This window comes from Melozone crissalis, unplaced genomic scaffold, assembly GCF_028551555.1.
Source record: "Melozone crissalis strain CALT ecotype California unplaced genomic scaffold, PUWL_Pcris_2 ptg000008l_1, whole genome shotgun sequence".
NCBI lineage: Eukaryota > Metazoa > Chordata > Aves > Passeriformes > Passerellidae > Melozone > Melozone crissalis.
Genome location: NW_026535786.1, coordinates 10,323,162 through 10,342,688, shown reverse-complemented (window position 1 = coordinate 10,342,688; position 19,527 = coordinate 10,323,162). Strand labels below are relative to the sequence as shown.

Below are 19,527 nucleotides of genomic sequence, written 5' to 3'. Positions count from 1 at the left end.
CTTCCTCTTGGCTCTGCCCAGGGAAGATGGGTTTTCCAGTCACACAGGGAGGTTCGAGCAGGAGAAATTAAACCATGGCACTTTTCCTGCCTGCACAGAGCCATATGGAGTAGGCTACCAGAGCCCAGCCATTGCAAGTTCGCAGGCTCTGCCCTTCCCCTCTCCTGCCACAACTTTCAGCCACCTCTGGCCCCGCTCCCCCTCCAGCCCTGGCTGTTGCAGGAGGTTCCTGGGGACGTGGCCAGAGGGGAAAGCCAGTGTTATCCTTTCATTTCCTGAGTGCGCTGCTGCGCTGCGGTTTTGCAGGGAGCGGAGACGAGGAAGCGCTCGCCGACGCTCAGCAGCCAGTTCAAGCGCTCCCTGGAGCTGTTGATGAGGACTCTCAGCGTGTGCCAGCCCTTTTTTGTCCGCTGCATCAAGCCCAATGAGTACAAGAAGCCCATGGTAAGTCCTGATTTTCTCTCCTGGTTGCTTTTTGTATGGGTCTGCCTGTGGGGTCATTCTGCCCTGCAGTTACCGGCAAAACTCCTGTGGGCATCAGTGGAGTCAGGATTGAGCCTGCATGCTTGGAAAAGCAACCCACAGCCTGCTATGCAAGCAACAGAGTCACTAAAGGGTTGGAAAAATCAGGCACTTGCTTTGCAGTCCAACAGCACCCCAAAACGTTTTGCAGGGCATAAAGGCTGACCCTGCCTTTCTTCTCAAGGACGATCTCAAGGAATTCACCCTGCAGACCCTTATCCTATAGGAAATTCCTCTCCATTTCCATAGGGGGTAGGCTCCTTCCTGCCAGAGACTTCAGATGAGCCATAGGTTTAGTTCTGTGGCAGAGTTCAGTGCTTTCTAAAAGTCACCTTCCCGTGGGTGTTTTCCTAAAAATGTTTGCTCACAATGGATCTCCCTTATTTTAAATCCTGTTTGGTCATTCCCACTGCCTATTTTTTTTTCTTCACCAATTGCAAAAGCATGGTTCTAAAAGCAGAGGAAAAAGGGAAAAATAGCACAGAGGAAACATGCGAGGAGTTATCTTGCTCCAGTTCACAGTGATTTGCTTCAAAAGCAATGAACATTATGGGGGTAAACTTTTGAGAGCACATAAGAAGGAGGGAGAGGGCTCTCAACCACCCTGACCACGAACTGCTCATGAAAGGGCTCTCCGAGTTTTGCAGCAGAAGGCAGGTGATAAGGTGGGTGCTGCATGCCCTGATCCCACTCCCCACACCTTGCAGGATCAGACACTGATGCTGTGAGCAATCACTGTTTCCTGCCCGCCAAACTTAATTGTGGTACTGCTTGGAAAGGAAGAGCTTTATTTAATAAATAATCTAGCCAGGGCTGGAGCTTCATCTGAAGTCAATGTCTGTTAGCAAAGCTCATCTGAGGGCAAAAAAGTATAAAATCCTGAATTTCAGGGCTGTTATCTACAAGCAGTGTTTGTTTGAAACTTATTTTTGCTGTTCAGAGAACCTAATAGGATGTAGAGCAAAAGGTCTGGTGGGTGTCTCAGACCATTTTACTGTGCTCTTATCCTGGTTTTGGTGAGAGTAAAAACCAGTTAATGGAATATTTTGGGTAAATATTTAACAATATGTCTGATGTGTGATTATCATCTGAACAGAGATTAGAACAAGACCACTTTTTGGACATAGGCGATGTTGAGAAATAGGTGTATGTCCTGAACTGATGTTAGCAAATCATTCTATGTGCCCTGATTATGAACTGTTTTTACACCTGGGTGTCTGGAATTCAGTCTGGTATTTTGACTTCTGCATAGGAAGTCTGTATTTCATCAGGTCTTACAAGTACTAAGCCAGAAGTCTCTGTTCAATCTATTTGTCTACAAAACTTTCAGTGGGACAGGAAAACAGTTTCAAGTTTGAAAGAATCAGGCAAAGAGAAATTAACCTCCCCATGAAGCAAATAAGTGGGTGAGCTAACACGAAATCAGAGACTGCAGTGTGATATGAAATGTGATTTCTTGCTAAATTTAATTTTGGCCTTGGCTTAATAAACCAAAGGAAAAGCAATCCCAGATAAAGGCACACAGAGCTGTGTAGGGTGACTGCAAAAGAGAACATTGTCTGAGAGATCATTTTCTGTCCCTGCCTTTGAAGGAAAACATACTGATAGTGATAGGAAATGGCATGGCGGAAGTGAAAGGTCAGTGGAAAGTCCTGGCTGTGTGTTACTTTATGTTATTCTAAAACTTTTACTTCCTTCTGAAATGTGCTTTAGGGGGCAAAAAAATTGTTTGTATCGAGGTGCTGGCTGAGATTCTCTGGGCCCGTATATCATACCATGCTGCTGCTTCTGAGTATTGTTCTGGTTAGTCCAAGAAAAAGGCGTGGGATGAATTAGATAACAAAACCATGCAAAGAAAATCAAAAATGTCTCCAGCAGCCTGTGCCTCATCAGGCCCGTGTGGAGGAGAGCATGGTTGCCCATAAGTGCAATGAACTAGCCCTGAAAGATTTGCACTCAGACCCCTGGTGATTTGATTTGGTGTCCTGTAACCCCCGCAGCTGTTTGACCGGGAGCTGTGCGTCCGTCAGCTGCGGTACTCAGGGATGATGGAGACCATCCGCATCCGCCGGGCTGGGTACCCCATCCGCTACACCTTCGTGGAGTTCGTGGACCGCTACCGAGTGCTCATGCCGGGGGTGAAGCCAGCCTACAAGCAGGTGAGAGTCCTCCTTCACAGGCAGTGAGTGCTCTCTGCTGGGCAATCTCCAGAGATATTTATGGGGTGTGCCTCCTCTCCAAAATCAACTATGCAACATATGATCCCCCAGTGTCACAGTGGTGCTCTCGGCTTTCCAAGTGAAGAAAAATGGTTACAGGGCTGGCAGGGACAGGTACCGTATTCAGGCTGTCTGTCTCACTCATCTTAAACAAAGTGACAGTAAAGCCATGAGAACCTCATTAGCAGAAAGCTGCAGGATTTGGGACCAGAAAAGGTTTACACTGAGCCTGAGAGGAGCAGTGGATGAGTCTGGTCCTGGTGAATCCCAACTCCTTTTCTGTCAGGGTGACCTGCGTGGGACCTGCCAGCGCATTGCTGAAGCAGTGCTGGGGAAGCATGATGACTGGCAGATTGGCAAGACAAAGATATTTCTAAAGGTGGGTGGTTCTCCACATTCCCTCTTGGGATCCATCTTGGATCCTTGCCTCTGGAGGTGTCTCCTACCATTTCCTTTCCATCACAAGACATACTCCTTTTCCATGGTCTCTGGGCTGGCATGTCAGTGGGTAGACCTTGGCTTAAGGCAGAACATTTGGGGCTGGTTTATGAGCTTCAGGTAGGAGGAAGTCCTGACATGGTGCCAGCTCTGATGCATTCACAAATCCATACCAACACAAAAGTGATCACATCCAGTGCACAGCCTTTTCCCTCCTGGGCTGAGTGGTTCAGCTTCCTCTCCTGCCTTCACCCAAAAGGCACAGCAGCAGGAGGGATACCCATGAAGAGCCCAGCAGAGAGAGGGACATGAGCACAACAGGCTCATTTTGCTTTCTGCACATCCTTGTGCAACCCAAGATGTACCTACAGTCTCCTTTTCTGCATCAGTCCAGCTGATGCAGAGCAGTCCAACACTGCAGGTCCCCTGCAGCCCCTTACACACTCATCTTTTCTTACAAACCCATTCCTCTGCTGTTCTTGGAAGGTGAGGCTTCTCTTCAGCAAAAATCACAGTGATAAACCGTGATTGCTTACACCTAAATTCACCCCCAAATCCCACTGCCAGCACAAACACCCCCATCTCTTCCCCAGAACTTGTTGGCACTAGTTGCTCTTTTCAGAGCCTGTTATCAAGAATTCACAGCTGTCAGGGCAGGAAACAGAGAAATTGGGAGGCCCTGAGGGGCCACAGGAGGTCGAGCAGAGCAGGAAACATGTGGAACTGCCTCTGCTGCACGCAGTGCGGCATGGCTCAGCTTGCCATGGCTGGGAAAGAAAGCTGCGTCACGCACAACATGGGAGGAATCAGAATAAAGCTTGGATCGGTGCATCTGAAAGCCTCAGGGCAAAGGAAATTCAGTGTTTTGAGGAGCTTTTTTTTTTCCTTAGGTTAGGGAAGCATTGCAGTCTTGGCTGGAAGAAGTGATGGGACCCAGGTAGCCTGGAGTTTGTTTGCAAACTTCTCTAGTGCTCCTAGGAGCTGCTCCCATGGCTGAGAGCACTAGGAGGGAGCTCTGCAGGGAGGGGCAGTGTAATTCAGCTGTTTTCAGACTGTGAAGTATCGCAATTGCAGCTTCTGGATGACCTGGTTCATTTGGGAATGAAGACTATAAATCGCTATGGTTTATGTTAGGATTTCCCCAGTGAGCAGGTGGGGTAATACTTAGGATGTAAAATGACCCCAGAGTTTATTTTGGACAGCTGTCCTGCGGAAGGGTCTTGTACCACCCACTCTGACCACATATCAGGCAGAGGAAGAGCCTGAGACATTGATGTTGTGTTGCTTCCTCCCACAGGACCACCACGACATGCTGCTGGAGATTGAGAGAGACAAGGCCATCACAGACAAAGTCATCCTCATCCAGAAGGTGGTCCGTGGGTATAAAGACAGGTAGGTATGATCCCCATGGCCAAATGGGAGGTGGGCTATGTGGGATGCTTCATCCAACAAGTGGATCCTGGAGGCTGCATCACTTCTTTGGTGCCTAGATGACCACAGGGGACCCCTGATGTGTTGGCACTCAGGTGCAGCAAGTACTAGAGGAAAACAGTAGAGGAAACAAGAGGATAACTGTGTTACCTGCCTCAAACCTGCACAGAATAGGTGCCATCTTCAGGGGATGTGGTGTTTGCTGTGACAGTGCAGCAGTGGGCTCTGAACCAGCTGAAGGCCATTCTGAGGCCATGATCTTCAATCTGTGGAAATCCCCACAAGACTGCCGAGGGCACGCTGGGTCACCACTGCTACTAAAGCTGCTCTCCCCAAAGCCCAAGGGGTTCAGAACTCTTCCCTTTGCAACCCAGTTTCAAGACATGGGAAGAGGAGACAGGTAGCTCATTGTGGATGAAGAGGGGGAGCCACAGCCAAGGACAAGCTTCACCTATGAAGGAGGGACAGTTCTTGGGGTTTTATGTTCTTTGATTGTTCAAACCACAGCTGTGACTCAGGTTGTGCTTTGCAGAAAGGGCATATGCTAAATAACTCATCAATCTTTCACACACTGATTGCAGTGAGATGAGACCCCCAAGGCCTCCAAAAACAATTGTCTCCATATTGTCTGGAGGTAGGATCAGATCAGGCTGAGAAGGACTGGAAGAGCAGATAGGGATAGCAGAGTGGTGTTGGTGAGGTTGTTGGTGAGGATCATTTGAATGGGATTCAATCCATTTTTAGGTGCTAGAATGAAATGGGAAGGACACATGGGAAGATGTGAGAAGATGATGCTAGGCTGGGATTCCCATCATCTCCTGTTCTTCCCATTCCCAAAATGTGGCATAATCTCCCTGCAGAGACCTCTCAGATAGAGTGCCTACAGATGTTTTTATGAAAGCAAGGAAGGCTGGGGAAGGAGACATTTTCAAGCCAAAAATGCAGTGTTTATTCCACCAGGACACTCAGGTTCAAATCTCCAAGAAATGAGGCCCAGGAGATGGCGATAACATGTGGCAAATGATTGAAATGCTTTTGCAGGTCCAATTTCCTGAAAGTAAGAAATTCAGTCCTGATGATTCAGAGATACTGGCGTGGACATAACTGCAGGAAGAACTATGGTGCTGTAAGTAAGGGTGCTTCCTCACACCTCTGCCTCCCTGCCTCTTTAACCTGGGGCATACATAAGGGTTTCCTGGTTCAAAATGTCCCATTGAATGTCAAAAGTGTTGAGGTTGGCTTTTATCAGTTGGAGTGATGAATGGAAGTTTGCTCTTTTGCTTTGTCATCTCATTGAAGAGATCACATTCTAGGTGTCCTCTCCCCCATGACTTATATGTCCATTGCACCAACTGGTCATTTGGGGTTTTAAAAGTCTTCCCCTAGTTTCCAGATGACTGAAAACTCAAGAGCAGCTTCCTCTAAAAAATGTACTCCATCTCCATGTGGAACCATATTTGGGCTTCTCACCCTCCTAGTCCATAGTCCTGTTCTCTCCCTGTTCCAACTGGTTTTGACCCAACAGCAGGGTCTTTTGGAAAGTGTATTAAGGTCTAAAGTATCTCAATATAACCTTTCAAGCCTTCAACTTGATAGAAATAGCCAATTCCAGGCTGGCTAGGGTGCTGCCTCCTGCCATCAAACAGTACCTTGACTGTCAGGCAGGGGTTTTTCAGGTGCTGGACCTCCATAGGAGCAACCTTCATGGCTCGTGGCTACCATGGAATGGCCAACCAGACATCCTGAGGCCTCTCAAAGGCTCAGTGGGGAACAAACTGTGTTTGTCCTTCCTGGGCTTTGAATCAATGCAGCAGCCAGACAGCTTCATTTCTCCACCCTCTTGGAGAACCTCCCTCCAGAAGGTTTGCTGTCATGGGGGCTGATTTCAGTGGCCTGTATTTACAGCCGTGCAAGCAGGAGATTAGCAGTGGAAATCTGCTTAGGGTGGGTGAGCCCCGGGCTGGCGGGGCGGTCTCATCCTGCTCCCTCTTGCAGATGCGGATTGGCTTCCTGAGGCTGCAGGCCCTGTACCGATCCCGCAAGCTCCACAAGCAGTACCACATGGCTCGCCGGCGCATCATCGAGTTCCAGGCGCGGTGCCGGGGCTACCTGGTCCGCAGGGCTTTCCGGCACCGCCTCTGGGCCGTGCTCACCGTGCAGGCCTACGCCCGCGGCATGATCGCCCGAAGGCTCTACAAGCGCCTCCGGGGCGAGGTGAGTACCGCGGAGGAGGAACGGAGATGGGGAGAGGGGAGAAACACATGCTTCTGCATCGTATGCTCTTGGGATCCAATTTTAAAGGGGAAAAAATAATTCCAAAAATAATTAGATGCCTATTCAGAAAGGCTCTTCTGTTTATTCCCACAGTATTATCGACGCCTGGAAGCAGAGAAACTTCGGCTGGCAGAAGAGGAGCGACTTCGAAAGGAGATGAGTGCCAAGAAAGCCAAAGAAGAAGCAGAAAAGAAACACCAAGTACATAGGGACTGATCTCTTTGTGGGGCTCTGTCTGTTCTCCAGGAACTAGTTTTGCTTCTTTGAGAGGCAATGACAAAAATATCTAAGGGATTTCTGTCCTGCTTGAGTGATTTGTATTTAATTCACCAAAGTACTCTGTGCTCTATTAGTTTGAGTCTGTTCCAGAATTTCTGATTTGCTGCACAGGAATGCCAGAGATTATAGTTATTATTCACTTTTGCTATTGTATAAAGGGGGAACTGGGACACTCTGTGTGTGTGTGGACATGCAGGGCTGTTGTATAAAAGAAAAAAATTAGGTCAGTGAGAGTTGCTGTGCATGGACCAACACCCCTAAACAGGCACTAAGGAATGGGGAAAATGCATTGCTTTGTCCTTCTGCAGTTGGGAAACTGAGACATGGACATGTCACTGATTTGCTCCAAGTCATGATAGAGATAGAGTGCCCTAAGCACCAGGCAGCCTGCCTTCCTAAATCCATGCCCTGTGGAATTTACTGCCAGCTCTTTGGAGGGAGCAGTTCAGTCATTGCACTTCTCCTTTTGCAGGTGCGCCTGGCCCAGCTGGCACGGGAAGATGCAGAGAGAGAAGTAAAGGAGAAAGAGGAAGCACGTCGGAAGAAAGAGCTCTTAGAAAAAATGGAGAGAGCTCGCAATGAGCCAGTGAATGACTCAGAAATGGTGGACAAAATGTTTGGATTCCTGGGAACCACCTCCTCCCTTCCTGGCCAGGAGGGACAGGCACCCAATGGCTTTGAGGTACTGGAGATGTACAGGAGCCTAGCTGTCACATGACAGGCATTAGCAAAACATTAATAGATCAAGAAAGAGTACAGTAATAAGAAAGTGGGTCTCTGAAGGCTTCCTTCAAGGTCAGGCTCTCCTGTGTGACCCCAGAGGGTATTGTGCTGTGGCTAGAGATGGGCAGGCATCCTGGCATCTTTCCCTGGGACTACCAAATGGAGGAGAGTGCTGTCATTATAGGGTCATCAAGGACTTGTGGCCTTTGAGATCTTTCCTTTTAGGTTTATCACAGCTCATGGCATTTAGCTCTTAGACATCCTTTCCTCATGCTATGCATAGGGCATGCTCTTCTACTGCTCTGGGGATATTCCTCGGCATAGGCATGTCCTTCAAAACTTGGGCTTTGCATGGGCTCTAGAGCTATATTCCATGTTTTTCTTCCAGCTGACTTTTTGTTTTGGGATGGAAATCAGACTGACAGAAAAGTCAAGCCCAAAGGGAAATGGTAGTTTGATATCCAAAGCCATGCTGAGTGTCTGACGTTTCCTTACACAACAGGATCTTGAGCAAGTCCAGAAGGAGCTGGAGGAAGAGGACCTGGATGCAGCATTGCCTCTCCCTGAGGAGGAGGAAGAAGACCTCTCAGAATACAAATTTGCCAAGTTTGCTGCCACGTATTTCCAGGGCACAACAACGCACACATACATCCGCCGGCCCCTCAAGCAGCCTCTCTTGTACCATGAAGATGAAGGAGACCAGTTGGTGAGGCAGGAGATGAAAAACCTTGTGCAGGGCTGGGTGGGTTGGAGTAAACCTGGGTAACCCTCCAGCCAAAGAGAGTTTCCAATTTGGGATACACTCATCTGCTACACGTGTCCATGACCACTGCTCACCAGTATGCTTTGAGTGCTGGTAAAACAGGGAATATCAGAGGGATGGAGCATTAGAGAGGAGGGTCCCTCTCTGTACCTTGGTGTTAAGACAGTGAGGTGCTCAGGACATGGGCAATGGAAATTGTTGCTTCAGTACCACTTGTAAAGATTCTAGAGAGCTGGAAAAGTTGCTTCTTACGTTTTCATAATCACCAGTGCAGAGCTAGAAGAGAAGAACTGTTTGTCCCGTAGCCAGCAGTACAAGAGCAGAAATGGATTGAACCTGCATGCCTATAATGCATATTACATTACCCATGAGCTTGCCTTCACTGTGGTTCTTCTTCCCCTGTGGGTCAGGAGACACCAGTCCCTGCCTCGTGGTAAGGTTGGCAAGCAGCAAACCCCTTGTGGGGTTCACAGACACATTGATGGTGACACAAACACAGAGCCACACAGAATGTGTGGTCCCAGCCAGCAGCCTGCCCAGCATTCAGGATGTGTGCTGCAGGCAAAACTGTTATGTGTGGCACAAGGAAGTATTTTATCTCCTGCAGATGTACAGAGAGACCACAGTGGGGATCCTGATGGATTCAGCATGGCTGGACCACTCCCTCCACTGCCCTGGTGTGAGCTAACAGGCTGTGACTTTCCTCTCAAATAGGCGGCACTTGCTGTATGGATCACAATCCTGCGTTTCATGGGAGACCTCCCTGAGCCGAAATACCACACAGCCATGAGTGATGGTGGTGAGAAGATACCAGTAATGACAAAAATCTATGAGACTCTTGGGAAGAAGACCTATAAGAAAGAGCTGCAGGCTCTGCAGGGAGAAGGAGAGGTAACTGTTGTGGCTGTAAAAGAGATGCTGTTATTATTAGGTGTTGGATATTGAAATGTGTTGGAAAGAAACAACTTGCGGGGTTTGCTGCAGGCAATCAGTTTGTTGATTTTATTTGCGCTTATGCTATGAAGGGAGAATTGCCTGTGATCCTGTCCCTTCCTCACAGGGAGAACTGAATGTCCGCCAGCTGAATGTTCCCCAGTGAAGGAAGTGCCCTGATATCTCTCATGGGACTTTGATCTCTCTCCTCCACCCTCTCCCCACCTAAAGTACAGGGGGGAATGCAATGTCCTATGTTTCTTGTTTGGAGATTTCCTTTTGATCTGCCCTGAGTCAGAAGAGACTAAATTAAAAATGTGCCCTTAATCTTGGAGCAGGAAGTAATTAGTTACCAGGAGATTAAACTGTGGAAATGAAAATTTTTTAAAAAACCAAATCCCTATTGCATCCTGAGTGCCTTCTGGATGTCACTGGAGGACTTCATCTTAGTATCCTTCCCAGACAAAACATTATTCTGGAGAAATCAGTGTCCACAGTGCTGATACATTTTCATCTTTGGCAATTGCTTTATTCAGCAGGATGAGATATAATCCGCTGTTGGCATCTTCTGGATGCCACTGTTCAATTTTCAAGAAGTTTTCTTGACAATCTCTGTGGTATTTGCAGAGGTAAATTAACAAATCCCTTGTTCTTAAAATGACGATACCATTCAGCACTTCTAGTGAATTACCTGATGAGTGTAGCCTCAGGATCATAATTCTGTAAAAATATACACCAAGAATCACCTTTCATTCCTTCTGCCCAAAACTTCTTGCTTGTTTATTAGAAAAAGTTGTATTTTGGCCAACTGAGATATCAGGTAGTACAGAAGAAAAGGAAATTTAAGCTGTCCTTTTTGACTGTGGTTAAATAATCTCTTCACAGTGCAAAAAGATGCCTGAGCAAAATGATATGCAAAACCAGGTTTACAGCACCAGCTCATGTTTATAATGGATATAAACCATCACAGCCACAGGATTAAAGTGTCATTTAGGTGTGAAATTGTGGTCTTTTCAAAGCTGTTTACATGGGTAAAGGTTAACTGGGCCCAAAAGTTTGCTATAAAGGCAGAAAGCCATCAAATAATGTGATGATATGTAGTCAGTGCTTGGAGCTGTCCCACATTAAAGGTGTCCTTCTGGGAAACCTGACAGAGCACAGGACTGACTAAAAGTTATGAAACCACAGGGGATGGACTACCTGTCCATGAATCCCTGGCTAGATGACTTCCAGCTAAAAACCTGCTGTGCAAATGGTTTGTCTCAGAGAGTGGTCTTGCTCATCTCATTTCCACTGTCATACAGCAGAAATGGATGGACCTGGGCTCAGCACAAATCAGCCATGTATTCAACATAACTTTTTTCATATAATTTTGATCTGAGGGAAACCTACTGATTAGAGAGTGTTTACAAAATTCAGAGCCAGCCCTGGGTTATCCAGAGGCTCAGGAATATGGGTCCAGACTTCTGGTTCCCAGTAGCCTCTGACACATCTCAGTCTCTGCTCAGGATTAATGGTCTTTTGCAGGAGCCCAGGGAGGCAGAGAGAGCACTTGTTCAGCACTTGCATCTCACCACTTTGCATGCCCTCCTCTTGCTTTGCAGAGTACTCATGTTGATGGGCACAAGAAGAACAGTGTGCGGCACAAACTGGTCTCCTTAACGCTCAAGAAGAAATCCAAACTGACGGAGGAGGTGAGGGGAGACGCTTGGCCGCCTGGCAGCACAAGTGCCGTTGGATTGTCTGCAGCCCTCTCTGACTCTCTTCTGCTTTTCCCTAGACAACATAGAACCAGCCCTCCTCTGGGTTTGGCGCTACCTGTCTCTCTGCCTGAAAGATTTAAGGAGTGTTTAAGGGGAAAGGTTGGCTTCCCGTGTCTCCTTGAGTCATTCTGCACCTCGCGCCGGCCTCCCCTCGGCTCCTGTTCTCCATCCATCCAGCACCTTCCCTCCCCTCTTTCACAGCCCTCCATCCAGCTGTTGATACCTCTCACCACTCTGTGATGGTCTGATTGCTATCCCTGCTGTTAGTTTCCTACCCGTAGATAGCAGAGATGGGGTCTCCAACAGCACTCTGCTCCACTCCAGTGCCAGGGACAGAACTCCCCATGGGAGCAGTTACCCCAGGCTGAGAGCTTTTGAGAAGTGCTGTCTCAAAAGAGTCAGGAATGATAAATCTTTCAGGTGGGGGTGATGGAAACAATTGATAGACTGCCCATTTCCAGAGCAGGCACCATCTTACCTGGCTACAGCTGCTTGAGAGCATGAAGATTGGGGAGAAACAGGAGAGAAACAGGGCCCTATCCAGCTCACCCTAATTGGCTCTGAAGATGCTCTAGGAATGTCCATCTCTCTAAATGGAGATGGGGTTGACTAGCTGAGACAGTGAGCTGCTGGACAGACAAATGCCATCCTTGTTTTCACAAACAGCACCCTGCTTATGCAGTTTCAGCTGCACCATTAGCATGGGGAATGGGTCCATTTTGCCACTGAAAAAATTGATGATTATTTTAATATGATTAGATTAAAGGGACAAGTCCTCCTTGGCAATTAGATGGTTTATTCCAAAGAACTTTGGTGTCCCTCTCCCAGGAGCAGGACCAGCTCAGAGCTGGGATACAAGGGGATGCTGTTGTAGAAACCCTGGGAAAGGACGAAGCAGGTGGAAGTGTAACTAGATAGGGCCATTTTTAATTTCACCCATACATAATTAAAGCCAACACAGTCAAACCCTCCCATTCCCTTTAAAATCCTAGATCAAAGAACTGAGAGCCCTCCTGGCTGGTGGAGGAGTCCTTCTGGGGAGCACCACACACTTGGGATGGGGGTGGGGGGGCCCACAGCGACTGGCTGTCCTGAAAGAGACCAATATGTTTGGTTGGCAGGTGACAAAGAGACTTCATGATGGTGAGTCTACGCTGCAGGGTAATAGCATGCTCGAGGACCGACCCACTTCCAACCTGGAGAAGCTCCATTTCATTATTGGTAATGGCATCCTCAGGCCAGCCTTAAGGTTAGACATCAAAACGAAGGCATGAACATGCCATTCTTTCCATTCCTTCTTCCTTGAGCTTTTCTTGAGCTATTCAAACAAGTTTGATATTATCTGCAGCTTTACAAAGCTCTTGTTTCATTGTTTTCATGGTTAAGTTGTATAATGCAGACTAGGCTGGATCATGTTCCTTACTGCCCATATCAGACCCAGTGGAAAGACTATGCAGATTCAAATATTTCTGGAAGTCCTAATGACACTGGATTGGTCTTTTAAATGCCCACTCTTGTTCCTCACTTCTCTGTTTTCCATTTGACTATTGCATCTCTTTTGTTTGTGTAAATATTTTTAATGGTCTGCTAATGAAAAACTCAAACTCATTTCAGCTGCTAAATGAAGCATTCAAAAATTGGAAAATGTCAAATGAAGGGCACTTGCTCATCTCTGGTTTAGCCAATTTATGTTTATGTTTATTAATAGAAGCTAGTGTAAAATAATTCCTCTTTTTTATTGTTTAACTTTTAATTATTTTTAATTCCTATTGTAGGGATGAAATCTACTGTCAAATCTGCAAGCAGCTGACTCAGAACCCATCCAAAAGCAGCCATGCTAGGGGTTGGATACTGATGTCCCTTTGTGTGGGATGTTTTGCTCCTTCTGAGAAGTTTGTGAAGGTAACTTGTATGTGACATTTGTCTAATGAATTATCTACCAATACATTTTCTTTTCTACTCATGGGACCAGCTTTTCTCTTGGGTTTCACAGTAGAGGGAATCCTAGTCTTTGCCAGAAATGAAGATGAGAGAGTTCCTAAGGAAATTGTTCATGATCCAAGGTTCAATGTCTAATGTCAATCAGATGAGTCACTCCTGAGAAGTGACTGTCTCTTTCCTGTGACTCTAAAGGTAACGTAGACAACCAAATTACGTGATGTCTCCTGCATGTAGAGGAGACTCCTCTTCACACACTCCTCCTGTGTGAAGATGTGATTAAGTAACTTCTGGTAGGAAATTTGTTTGTGAGAGCCTGCAAGTGGAATTCACACAACCAGAATAGCCCACATTTCTCCTCTATTTCTTGAAGGCAAAGGTCTGTGCATTCAGCATTTACCGGCTTTGACAGTATGACCTCGGGCATCTACTCTACCATAACTGGCAAGGTAGAGCACAGCCAATTACAAATATAAATTTATACTAAAAAAATGCACATAGAAAGGGAAGGATTTAATTTACATGGAAGTATGTTTGCAAAGATGCTCTCTGAATGATGCTATGTTCCCCATCATGTGTCATATTGAGAACATCCAATTCCAAACAGCCACATGAGATGACATGTAACCCATCTTCAGCAGCACTGTGGAGCAGCAGTACTGAAGTCAGTGGGAGATGCCAAGTGGCTGACACTTTAGAAAATCAGGTTGTTCTTAAGGATTTTCTCTTTTCTGGGCAAAGTTGCCTAGATTTGAACAGTCTGCTTTCCACATTAGAGAGTCATGGAATTGTTTGCGTTGGAAAAGATGTCTAAGACCAAGTCTAACCACTGCCAATCCAACCACTGCCAAGCCTACCACTAAAGCATGTCCACAGGTGCCATATCTGCATTTTTTTTATACTTCCAGGGATGATGATTCCGCCACTTCCCTGGACAATTTGTTCCATTGCCTGACTGGAAATAAAGATGTTCCATTAATTTCCATAGATATCATATTAGGTACTGAGTGTTCAGGACTGAAAGAGCTGAAGCCAAGAATAGAAATGCCTCCTTCATCCCCAGGCCTTGTCAGTGTGAAATCTAATAAAGAAGATAAATCACTGGCAAAGTCACAGGAAATTAAATTAAGTGTGGAAATGAGATCTGAGAAGGATGGTGCAGGAAGTTGTGTTGGTTTAAATCTTTAATAATAGAAGGTTTCTTTAGGATAGTGAAGCACTTGTCAGAAATAATGTATAAGTAGTTCTGGAGGCTCAGACATAGAATCATACAACCACGGGATCATAGAATCACAGAAGCGTAGAATGGTTTGGGCTGGAAGGGATCTTTATAAGTCATCCAGTTAAACCCTGCTGCCAGGAGGGCATTCCTTCCACTAGACCAGATTGCTCAGAGGTCCATTCAGCCTGGCCAGGGATGAGGCAGACACAATTTTTCTGGACAACCTGTTCCAGTGCCTTACCTCACCCTCATAGCAAATAATTTCTTCCTTATGCCCAATCTAAACCTGCCCTCTTTTGGTTTAAAGTAACTTCCCCTTGTCCTGTCCTTCCATGCCTTTATCAAAAGTCCCTTTCCAGCTCTCTTGTAGCCCCTCTAAGTTCTGGAAGGTGCTCTAAAGTCTCCCTGGAACCTTCTCTTCTCCAGGCTGAGGAATTCCAACTCTCTCAACCTGTCTCTATGGCAGAGGTGCTCCAGCCCTGTGAGCATCTTAGTGGCCTCCTCCAGACTTGCTCCAACAGCTCAACATCTTTCTTGTGTTGGGGGCCCCAGAGCTGGATGCAGCACTCCAGGGGGATCTGGTTAGGGCAGAGCAGGGGGGAGAATCTCCCTGGCCCTGCTGCCCACACTGCTGGTGATGCAGCCCAGGAGACGTTTGGCTTTCTGAGCTGTGAGTGCTCACTGATGGGTCATGGTGAGCTTCTCACCCAACAGCACCCCCATTTTTCTCCCTAGGTGTGCACTCCATCCATTCTCTGCCCAGCCTGTATTTGTGCTTGGGATTGCCCTAGCCCAGGTGCAGGAAATTGCTCTTGTCCTTGTTGAACCTCTTGTGGTTCACACAGGCCGAACTCTTAGGCATGTCCAAGTCCCTCTGCATGGCATCCATTTCCTTCTATGATTCTGTCATTCAAAAGTATCAATTAGAACTGAACATTTTGAGAAGGATTTCACTGATAATGAGACAGGTCTTCAATATGTATTCCAGCTCCCAAATATTCAAGTTATGCTTTGGATCCCACCTTTATCGCATCATGTGTTAAATATGGGCCAAAGCACATTAGCATTCCTGTTCTTTGCACCTTTCTTTCAACTAACAGTGGGTCTAGGTGGGAAGGTTCAGTCACAAGGAAGTAGGAATGTGAAAAAATATGTAATTGCGTAGTTCACTATTAGCAATAGCATAATTAAACCTACACTTTGACATTGCATCAATCATTTACAATCATTTGCAGCAGATCTCTGTGGGGTGCGGAGGTTCAGGGACATCACACCATAACCAATATGATCCAGTGAAGTCAAATTAATTATACCTAAAAAGACTATATTTATAATAAATCTCTACTGTCCATGCATCTGTAGCTAACACATGATTGATTAATCTTCGCTGTTCATGCATCTAAAATAGAATACTGATTGGATCACCCAATTTTTCACACGTCTTGCTGTGGTCATCTGGCCCACCCATGACTCACTTTTTTCTTACTTTCCCAAGCTTGCTGACAAACTTCCTGAGTCCTGATGACTCTTCTTCTTGTATCTTCTTCAAGGATATACCGACCCCATTTCTGAATATGTCCATTATTCATTGTTTGTGAACGTGTCCATTGTCCATTATTACAAGCAGGCTGGATTGTGCATCGGCTGAATATGGCCATTGTCTAGCAAGAACTCCTCAATCTGCAAAAAACTCTCAACAGATCTCATCCCTATGACCTACCTGTGTTACATTGGTACTTCATACTGTCTCTGTAAGTTAGGATTGACAGAGATATCTGTCTCTCTGGCCATGTTATTTATGGTTGACAGTGTTACAAAGCAGTCGGTGTTTCTGAAGGAATAGCTATGTGTTATCATTCAGAGAACTCTATCTTTCTACAAAGTCTCTCAGAAAAAATTGGTTTACAGATTTATTAGTCTTTGCTAACATTTTGGCCAAGGTGTTTGTGTAAAATTTTTGACTGTATTATCTTTCATATTGTGGAAATCACAATAATGTCGTTATGTTTTTAACATACACTGAAGTGCTTCAAATTCTACTTTAGGTCAAAATGCTATTTGAAATCTGACTAGGGAGATATCCATTAATGTCACTGTGAAAGATCTTTTGTGCTGTCAGTTAAATGTTCTGAGTAGCATTCATTTACAATTGAATCCTCTGGAATCATTACTTATACATGTTTTTCATTTGCTCCCATCTTTTTGGCCAACATTCAATAACATTTTATAATACATCTTTAAAATACAAAGATAGAAATCCCTGGCAGCAATAGCAGGAACAGAAGAGCTTCTGCTCTGGCTTCAGTCAGAGGTCTGTCTGGTCTGGTATCTTATCTCCTCTGAGGCCAGAAATGCACAGTAGAAGAACAAGGCAGGGGTGCAGACTGTCTACTGTCTCTCAGCTTCCAGTGATGTGATGCAGGAACATCCAAGCCTGAGTGGTATCAGCGTCATTAGTCACAGAGGGCTTTTCTCCAATAAAACATTACTTTTTGCAAATGCTTGGCCTCTTAAGCCAAAGGTCTAAACAATGTGTTCCCTGCTGCCAACAGTATTTAAGGAACTTTATCAACGGAGGCCCCCCAGGTTACGCTCCCTATTGTGAAGAGAGGCTGAGGCGGACGTTTGCCAACGGGACAAGGACACAGCCACCCAGCTGGCTGGAGCTGCAGGTATGAGCCCCTCCATGTCCTCCCCAGGGAACTGGGGCTTAGGGTTTAAGCCTTCCACTGTCACAAGAACCACAACTCTGTCAGGACAGAATGTGGGACAGCAGAATGCCTATTTCTATCAACAATTTTCATGAAATTCCAACATATTGCATTCCCTGTACACATCCTGGATGTGCTCCAGAGTATGTTGAAGATCAATCCTTTTGGCTGCATCAGTATTTGTAAATTAAAAATGTGCTGTTGGCATTGAGTGCAGCTGGCACAGAACAAGCTCCTGTGTGTTCAAAAAACTATGTTCCTGATGAAAGTGGCTGCAGGCAAACTGCCTCCCATGAGTGGTCCCTGGGGCTTGTTTGGGGATAATTATGGCTGGAACAGGCAGTTTGTGCAAATTTGCTCATTTTCTAAACTGGTCTGCAAGCATATATAGCTGTGTTCCGGTGTCCATGAGCATTCCCAAGCATGCTTTTATTTTCTGGATTAGGCACCTTGATGACTGAATGTAGTAAATAAAATATCTGTGACTTCCAAGTGCTTCCAGTGGCTGGCTGTACATTATCCTGTTGATAAATATGGTGAGGTAGCACTGAAAAGCATCCAGTCAGTGGGATCAGGAATTAGTAAGTGATTACCAGAGTGGGGTGGAGGAGTATGCAGGTCAATAGTATTGAAATACACGTAACATTATAAAGTTTGACTTTAATCCTTTAGGCTACCAAGTCCAAGAAACCGATCATGCTGCCTGTCACGTTTATGGATGGCACGACAAAGACCCTGTTGACAGACTCTGCAACAACTGCTAAAGAGCTCTGTAATTCTTTGGCTGACAAAATCAGCCTGAAGGACCGATTTGGCTTTTCGCTCTACATTGCACTTTTTGACAAGGTACATCTTAACTTCTGTTCCTGAATAGCTCTCGGAAAGAAGGGGGAGGTTCTCCTTGCTGTCACATAACTTCCAGAAGGCAGAGGGATTATTTCTACAGTGCAAATGTCAGCATTATTTTCACAAAAAGAGTAGTCAAACTCTGCAGCTGGGTTGTAGGAAAATCTCTCTCCTCTGAATATCCTTGGAGATATTCAGAATTTAACAGGAAAATGCACAGAGAAACCCATTCAAAGAGGCACCTGTTCTGACTAGTCTGGTGGACCAGAAACCTTCAGAAATTCCTTTCCTCCTACAAACTTATGTGATGCTATTCTCTTACTCTCAGTTAAGCTTATTAGAGATGAATTTCCAGTAAAACATCCTACCTGAATTTTTATGCAAGGGAGCCAATTAAATTTAATTGGAAAGCTAACAGTTGAAATTAAGCTTCTGAAATGAAATAAAATCCAAACTGCCATGCCAGCATTGGCATTTAACCTACTTTATTTGACCTAAAAATATATATTTCTCAGAAATTCTGGTGAAATAAAGGTGAGCATAAATGAGAGGGGCAAAGCTTAATCAGGTGAGACAACAGCTGCAAGTCAATGAAACTCAAGTATACCAAGAGCTGCTGCATAGGAGGATGAAGTATATTCTCACCTACAGATGTGGCCACCTCTGCCTCGAGGTGGGGGAGAAAATGGTTTACACTCTGTATTCTTCATCTTTTTTGAGGAGACATTCAGCAAAGGATGCTAAGTCTGAGGAGATGTAGTGCTTTGGGGGCCTCATGGCAGACCCCAGTGAGGAGACATGTAAATTTCTGTAACAGGACAGGCTCTTTTATTCTGGGTTTTTCTGATGCTTAACTAGGTTGGATCCAAGTCCATGACTTTGAAACAGCACATTTCAAAGCACAGTGTGAATCAACAGTAGTTTAAAATGGGACCATTGGCTTTGCTGAATCATGTTGATGCTCTTCTTTCAGTCTGGATGGGAAGCTGGAGCTGAAAATGTAATGGCTCACCCAGCCATGCTGCAGAACTCGGCTGGCTAGATGACATAGACCATTGATTATTTTTGTTATTTTGATTATAAAGGTAGTCTGAGTGACTCAAAAATAGACCTCTCTACCTAAAACAGTCTGCATTTGTTCAGGTCAATGGCACATTTCTCTCTGCCCTGCCTAGGTGTCCTCACTGGGGAGTGGCAATGACCATGTGATGGATGCTGTGTCCCAGTGTGAGCAGTATGCCAAGGAGCAGGGAGCGCAGGAGCGCAACGCACCGTGGCGGCTCTTCTTCAGGAAGGAGATCTTCACCCCCTGGCACAACCCCAGCGAGGACAACGTGGCCACCAATCTCATCTACCAACAGATCGTGCGAGGAGTGAAGTTTGGGGAGTACCGGTGTGACAAGGTGTGTGACCTCAGCAGCTCCCAGTCTGGTCCAACAAGGATCTTTGAGATGGTGAAATAGGT

The 19,527-nt window shown here is 45.9% G+C and overlaps 1 protein-coding gene across 1 annotated transcript in view; it reads left to right on the top strand.

The window, feature by feature from the left end:
• The window catches only part of MYO7A (myosin VIIA), a 99,061-nt gene that overhangs the window by 64,507 nt on the left and 15,027 nt on the right, over positions 1 to 19,527 (top strand). Inside the window, exons 18-33 of the mRNA XM_054269914.1 lie at positions 307 to 444; positions 2,523 to 2,681; positions 3,028 to 3,120; positions 4,477 to 4,571; positions 5,652 to 5,736; positions 6,606 to 6,824; positions 6,978 to 7,085; positions 7,636 to 7,845; positions 8,389 to 8,592; positions 9,364 to 9,540; positions 11,187 to 11,276; positions 12,467 to 12,594; positions 13,121 to 13,247; positions 17,058 to 17,177; positions 17,889 to 18,062; positions 19,238 to 19,465. Coding sequence (XP_054125889.1) covers positions 307 to 444; positions 2,523 to 2,681; positions 3,028 to 3,120; positions 4,477 to 4,571; positions 5,652 to 5,736; positions 6,606 to 6,824; positions 6,978 to 7,085; positions 7,636 to 7,845; positions 8,389 to 8,592; positions 9,364 to 9,540; positions 11,187 to 11,276; positions 12,467 to 12,594; positions 13,121 to 13,247; positions 17,058 to 17,177; positions 17,889 to 18,062; positions 19,238 to 19,465 — 2,355 coding nt within the window. The remainder of the gene's footprint in view (positions 1 to 306; positions 445 to 2,522; positions 2,682 to 3,027; positions 3,121 to 4,476; positions 4,572 to 5,651; positions 5,737 to 6,605; positions 6,825 to 6,977; positions 7,086 to 7,635; positions 7,846 to 8,388; positions 8,593 to 9,363; positions 9,541 to 11,186; positions 11,277 to 12,466; positions 12,595 to 13,120; positions 13,248 to 17,057; positions 17,178 to 17,888; positions 18,063 to 19,237; positions 19,466 to 19,527) is intronic.